This window comes from Parasteatoda tepidariorum, chromosome 8 (assembly GCF_982258835.1).
Source record: "Parasteatoda tepidariorum strain Cologne lab strain chromosome 8, Ptep-v5.0, whole genome shotgun sequence".
NCBI lineage: Eukaryota > Metazoa > Arthropoda > Arachnida > Araneae > Theridiidae > Parasteatoda > Parasteatoda tepidariorum.
In genome coordinates, this window is record NC_141762.1 from 69,999,064 (window position 1) to 70,006,627 (window position 7,564).

The 7,564-nt window shown below is 26.0% G+C and overlaps 1 protein-coding gene across 2 annotated transcripts in view; it reads right to left on the reverse strand.

Annotated features, from left to right (window-relative positions):
* LOC107444172 (kinesin heavy chain) overlaps positions 1 to 7,531 on the reverse strand; it is a 45,520-nt gene extending 37,989 nt beyond the window's left edge. For both annotated transcript variants that reach the window (XM_087169083.1, XM_087169084.1), the window contains exon 1: positions 6,967 to 7,531. In XM_087169083.1, coding sequence (XP_087025209.1) covers positions 6,967 to 7,110 — 144 coding nt within the window. In that variant the 5' untranslated portion in view covers positions 7,111 to 7,531. The remainder of the gene's footprint in view (positions 1 to 6,966) is intronic.
* Positions 7,532 to 7,564: the final 33 nt, after the last annotated feature.

The window sequence follows — 7,564 nt, forward strand, 5'->3', positions numbered from 1 at the left end:
GCACTACGTAGAAATAACTGAACCATGAATAGGGGAGCACAATGATGTTCTATGCTTAACATAAATAAACAAATGATTCCTTTTGTTAATGTTGGGTTTCAGTAATCCCCAAAGAAGAGATCACACATAGGAAGTCATCAAGCATCATTTACTGTACGAACTGAATAAGATCTTACTTTCTTTCACAATTTAAGAATGTCCTTAAGACCTGAGTAATGATTAACTACTTTTAGTGAGAGCTTAAATAAATTGAATATTAAAGCCATTATTTAACTAGCATGAAAAAAACTATTTTTAAAATTTCTTGATAATCAGTGCCTTAAAATTTTCAATAAGTTATCTTTTTGAAAATATATTCAGGGGAAAAGAAAAAAAAACTGAAATAAAAGCATTAAATTTATTTATAGTTATGAGTAATTTTATAATTATTATTATTCCCATCATTATTATTAATTCTATCCAGGGCTCCTGATTTTATTGATTTTTTTTAAATAAAAAAAAAACACACTTTTCTATTTAAATCAGATTTTTTTTTTCATTTTTATTCAAATGCATTGTAAGAACTTTAATTTATAATTAAAAAAACTTTATAAATGTTTAATTAAAATTAAATTAATATTAAAACTATATTACAACAATATTTTAGAAGCTCTAACTTACTAACATAATTTTTCATTACAATACATAGCTTTGAATACAAGCAACCATTTTGAAACAAATGCATGATGAAATTAAACAATCTTTAACTATTAAAACAAAGTTTCAATTAGTAAACCATAATTTTTATTTAAAATTGTATTCTTTTTTTTTTTTTTGCTCTTGATTTTGAAAATGACAAAATAAATGTAACAGATTGTGTTTATAAATGTAGTCATTCATCAAAAAAAATAAATATTTAATTTATATAGTTTGATATTAAAATATTCATTTTAAGCTAAAAAAAAGTTAATGAAAATTTTTAAAAAATCTATGTACTCATTGGAATTTTTTCTCACAAAATTTCATTATAGAAAATCGGATGATGTCAAAGATACTGTAAACAAATTATGAGGAAAAAAAAATCCTAAAACAAATATTTCAGTTAATGTAGTATTTAAACAAGTGCTTAAATACTACAATAAATTTTTAAAAAAATAATAGTTGTTTAAGATTTAATTTAGAGAAATAATCAGCAACAGATATTGGAATAGTATTTTCCAATAAAAAGTTACTAAAAATTACTTTTGCACAATATTCACAGGAAGCGTGCTTGCAGCGAACAGAAGAAGGGATTGATTTAAAAGCAAAAATACTGCAATTTTACGAAAATTCGGATTTTTTATAAAAGTATCAGATTTTCAGATTTGATTTAAAAATTAGGGACAAATCCGAAAAATTCCGAACAGTTGGGACCTATGAAATACCAGTTAATAACCCTACTGCTTCAAAAAGAGTTTGAAAGGGTGAAAGGGAAGAATGACACTATATAAGGAAAAAAATATCTGAATTCATCAGCACTTTTTTTTCTATTTTTGGCATATTAGGGTAATTTCCTTATATTATAACCTCAAGCTTTAGAAATATACATTTTTCACCAATAATATACAACTTAGATTCTAATTCATGCTCTTTCAATCAAAAGGTAGAATTTTAATTAACATTTGCATTTTTTTTTTTTTTTTGGAAAAACATTCATGTTTATTTATTACTTTCTACAGCTATGCAAGCCTGTATTAAGACAGCACTAAATATTTATGTTAATCTGTACTTACAATCTCAAGAACCAAAAATTCTTAAATATGCAATTTCAAATGAGTTAGAATTTAACACACATCCAGAAAGAAAATAATTTCGTTAACTAAAATTAATTAATGCAGCAATTTATTTAAAATAAATTTTAAAACTAAGAAAAGAAAATAATAAAATATCAATAATTTAAAACACTGTCTTTTAAATTTTAAAATCAATATTTATAAATAATATAAACACAAAAAAAATTGATTTAAATTATGATTTAAATCAACAAATCCTAATTTTATCAATAATATGAATTTTGTTATTAATAATAATAAAATTAGGAATAAACATATTGCTGTTATTTAAAACTAAACTTGAAATACAATGAATAAAATCTAAATAAATGCCAAACTAATTATTAGAAATTTTGCTTGAAAGTAGGATCATTTTTTATTTGATTTCTTTTGTACTAGGCATTAGGTAGTTCTGTGGTGTACAATATAATGCCCTTTTTATCGTTAACAAGCGGTGTACCTAATCCTAACAGTTTGCCTGATCTGGGTTCCACGCAAAAATTTACTTGTTACCCGGCCAGTTCCAGATACCCAGAAAAATTTAGTTTTACCAACCAGCCGTTTATAAGTACCTAGCCAAGAATTATAACATTAAAGCAAAAAAAATATAAGAATTTAATAATTTTCTATGTAACAAATATTTTATAATATATAAATATTTCTCACGAAAATTATAGTGCTACTATACTATAAATTAGAGTACTTATTTTTAGACTTTTTTAAACTAAATTTAAAAAAGAAATTTTTAAAAGAAATTTTGGATGACTATTCAGATGTAGAATGATGGTGTAAAACTATGCTATGAAGTAAAGACTTTGCTAATAGTGAACTTTATAATTAATATATTTTACTTACATTTTCAATAGCATTTGTTATTGTACCTTTTGATAAACGTGTGATACTTTAAAAATAGTTAATAAAACAACAGTATATTAAATGAAAAATCTTTTAACTATTAGGGTTTAATTTTTAATCATCCTATAACTATAAATATAACTTAATGAGCTAATAACTACCTTAGCATAATCGCTACAACTTTACGATACTGGATGGTAATTTTTTATTGTACAGTACAGAACCCGTTATCCGGAAATCAGAAAACCAAAAAACCGGAACGAAATTCAATAAATTTTTCCGCCATTTTTTAAAAAAAAAAATTTTTTCCTCAGAAGATTTTAGGATTTTTCTTTCTTTTTTGAAAGATGTTTACCTTACAATCATTTGGGAAATAATCATTAGTGTATTACTCCATCGTGTTTTCTTCTTTTTAAGATTATTTCCAAAAAAAATTTTTTTTTTAGTTGGGATTTACAATTAAAAAAAAGGTTTTTGTAGCGATTCAGAAAACCGAAAAAATCAGTTATCCGGAATAGCGATGGTCCCGATCGTTCCGGATAATCGGTTCCCTACTATATTACCAATATAGAAGAGAAGGTTAAAACAAAAAGCGGTTTTGACGTTCTTAATGTTATGAATTTTTTAATAATGTCTATTGTTATCTCCGTATCCTATTCACTTTGAATCTCTAAAAGATAAAATAATTCCTAGATAAAGCAACAAACAAAGGGCAAATATGCTATCATGAAACCCTTATTCTGTAAAGTTAACGTGTAAGTGCATTACATGAAGAATAAAATCAAGAAAACCGCTCATGTTTAGCACGATCCTAAGGAATCTGAACCAGATTGGTTGGAATTGAATTTTTTTAATAAAGTAAAAATTTAGTTTAAAGTGAAGTTACTTTCCAGTAAACATTAAGATTTAAGTTACCGATGACAATAATATCCAATTATGCTTTGTTTCAATGTAAACGTAAATCAATTTATACTTGAAAAATAATGAAATGCAACTGAAGGAGTTTTTTGTTGAGTTACATAAAAATAAAGTTTTTTTTTTCTTAAAAAATACCTTTAGAAAATTTAACAATTGTTGTTAAAGCAATTAGCTTGGTTTTAATATGAGCTTTTATTTAATATCCTTTACTGAATTATTATTACTTATTATTAGCAGCTGGTGCATGCTCTCTCCTCAGGAACAAATCTTCATTGACTTCTGAGTCAATGAAGTAAATCATTGCTTTACACAAACGCCTCCCTTTTCTTTTGCAAAAATGAGTAGAGATGTTTGGTTAATTAGAAAAATGGGTAAAGAAAGGTTCCAATTAAAAATGCTCTTTCAATGCAAAACGCAAAATCTAGTTTCTAAAATTTACTTTTAAAAAGTACCTAATTTATTTGGAGGGAAATATCTTTTTCTTCCTGGAAACTTTATTAGACACTTGCAATATTTCTGGAAATCAATGTCATAAACTTTTTAAAGTTTCACAACCCATTTTTAATAGTGTTTATTTATTTTTGGAATGTTTTTTATGTTTTTTTCACCATTCATCGATTGTCTCATTCATTGTTTTATATTTATATTGTAATAAAAGTATTAGTTTTTTCTAAAAAAAAAACATGCAAAATTCTGAAGCAATAATGGCAGAAAAAGCAATCAAGAAACACAGATTTACAATAGAAACTATCTAAATTAGCTAGCTCATCAATACGCAAGGACTCAAATGTGCGGTTCAAAATTTTTGCAATTTTTTTTTCTAATTATGTGCAACAGATCAACAGTCCACAAGCTCCAGGTAGTGCAGCCCTACCCTACAGTATATCACAAAAGGGATAAAAGGAAATTCAAACATATAGCAAGAGAACAGGGTTTTTTTTTTTTTTTTTTTTAAATTTCATACCTACTTTTTATAATTGGGTGACATAAAATATTGTAAAACTTTAAACTAGAGCATAGTATTAAAATACATTAAGGTGGATAATGAGCCACAATCTACTTTATAAAATTGTAGAAAAAAGAATATGGCTTGTACAACATAAATTTTAAATATTTCTCATTAGATAAGTTGAATGTTAGTACCGGTAATAGTTTAGTTTGATGCAAAAAAAAAAAAAAAAAACATTTTTTTTTAAATGACAAGTATCAAATACTAGTTTCGGAAAAGATTTCAGTGTCAAACATGGAGACATGAGAAATTTAAAAAAAAAAAAAATCTTTATGGGGTCAAATACATTAAGTGCAATTCAAAGCAACTTTAGTGCAAACAACTATATGTAAGTATTCTGTATAGGTATCATCTCCAAAAATCCACCAAATCATGGCAACATCTAGTCAGATTTACAGGAAGGGACCAACCTGTGGCCACCTTCAGAGAAACCACTACAGATTTTTTATAAAAACTTTGCATGCATAAAAATCCTTTGGTGCTCGGGCTGTGATGATTGGTGCAAACAGATAAGCCACGGACAGAGATATAACTGAGATTTTTTTTCATCAAGTAAAAGTACTCTTTGACATTTTTTTGATGAAGTGAAATTTATTTTGGAAGTATGAAATACAATAATACTGAAAACATAAATTACAGAAACCAATTTTATGTAAAAAAAAAAAAAGATAATAATAAACCTTTATGGATGAAATATAAGATTGCAAAAAGAATTTTGCACAATTGTAATTTTTACACATTTAGCATATTTGACACATTTTGTATAAAGAAGAATAAAACTATTAAATAAAACATTTTCATTAAAATTACTATATAGCATCTTATTCTTTGTTCACTTTCCATAATTTTACAACAATATCAAATTTCAAATTTATTAACACTTACAATTCATTCTTTAAATTCAAGTCTATTCTAATATTTAAGTTAATGTTTCTAACAGTTTTTCTATCTATTTCTCTTAGTTTTTATCCTATTTAGAAAAAAATTCATATTAATTTCAAAAGTAAAAAAATGCCTGACTACTTTGCTTAGGAGCATATCTAATTTTCAAAGCTAAAGTACGCTTGTAAAAGAGTTAAAAATATCCCTGGGCACAGAAATCTCCCCCAACTATATATACATATTTTAGATTTACAGTAGTCTCAATTGTTCAATCTTGGTCCCAAACAATGAGCACAGAATACGTGGATAGATTACAACGATCGGTTTTACTACAATTACTATGACTGAATTTTGAAAATCAAATTTGTATATTGAACAATGAAACATGCGAACAGTGCATTTAAACAAAAATCATTAGACAACTATTTTAAAGTACAATTAACCTGATGCAGTAATATAATGAATATTTTAACACTTGGTGTAATTCAGTAAATGCACCCTGATCTAGTGAAAGTAAATTTTCTTTAAATATAATATATTTGTCAATTAAATAAAGAAATTTAAAAATTGCCTTGTTTCCAAAGATTTAAATTTTCAGAAGTTCAAAACTTTAAAAATTGCCTTCTTTCCATTTATTTAAATTTTTGGAAGTTGGAAGTTCGAATAAGGTTTAGTCCTGTCCCCCTCAAATTATTGAGACTCTGTTGTATATTAAATGTAATAAAGGAAAAGCAACATTTTTGTCATTGCAGTTGGCCCAAAATTTTTCTTATATTTACCTACTATTTTTTCAACTTCACTTGAGTTTATTAATTAATATTATTATATTAATAGTTTAAAGTTAATTACAATTCCAAATAATATAAAATAATATTTCAAAATGAAAATAAATCTTAGATTCTTCATAAACACTAGGTATAAAATAAAAGTTGGGTGAACTGAAGGGCTAACAAATAAAAATGATTCATTGTTAACTTACGAATTTCTATCCGGATATTGTTTAAAAAATAAAACGATTCATAGAATGAAATAAAGCTGGTTTAAGCTAAACAAATATGTACAGCTAAAAATAAGAACGGTCCAATTTTTTTTTGTATTATATTTTTGTATTTTTTTTTAAAAAAAGCAAATTTACTATATAATAATGAAAGTAGAATTTTTAACTTCTTGAAAAATATCAGAAATGTAAATGTTTAACTTTAACTATGCAAGAGAAAGAAAATTAATAACAACAGTTGATACAATTACTACTACAAAAACACTAGGAGCTATACTACTTTTAAGATGTTTACATAATTAATAAAATGTTATATCTGAGTTCTAAGGCTGTAGATACTTTACATGATGGTCTTATCAATGTTTAAAACCATCAAAAAATGCCACACGACAAAAGCCTGTGAGTTTGATCAACTGAAATGGAATGGTATTAACGTCAATGACATAACCTATGGGCGAATGAATAATTCACAACATTTTCAAAACAGTAATTAAAAGCTTATTTAAATTACTCACTGGAAGTGAAAGACATTCTTCAGTTCCTGGGGGGAATTTTGCAATAAATTTACTACCAGCTTTTTCTTCGGCATCATTTAAAGGTCGAAATCGGCAGACAACTTTGATGCTGTCTTCAGCAGGAGGTTCGTGGGGCGAGTTCATTCTTTACTTTGAAAAGTGCTACTTTTTCTGGACAATATGCACAGTAGGTAGTTGTCAAAAAGGCAAATTCATTAACACTTTAGTCGATCATATGTAAACATGAAAAACAACAAAAACGAGTTAACTTTTGTCGATTTAAAAACCTTTCTTTTATCGGCAGAGTATCCCAGTTACAAAAATTTATGAGTCATAGAGATCTATTTTAGAAAATTGAAGTTTCAATCAGTATTAGTTATTTTCAAAGTTAAATTAAAAGTCACTATGTAAGATGTAGATGTTTCATAAGGTTAAAAGTAACAATTTGTACATTTAATCAACAATACTATTTAACACCTGATGTCAGCCATTTTCCTGGCCCCGAAAAGTGGACGGTCGCAGTCACGAGATCACTGAGGCTAAAAACGTTTTTTTTTTCTTTTTCTTTTTTTTTAACTTTTTTTTTCATGACGTAATA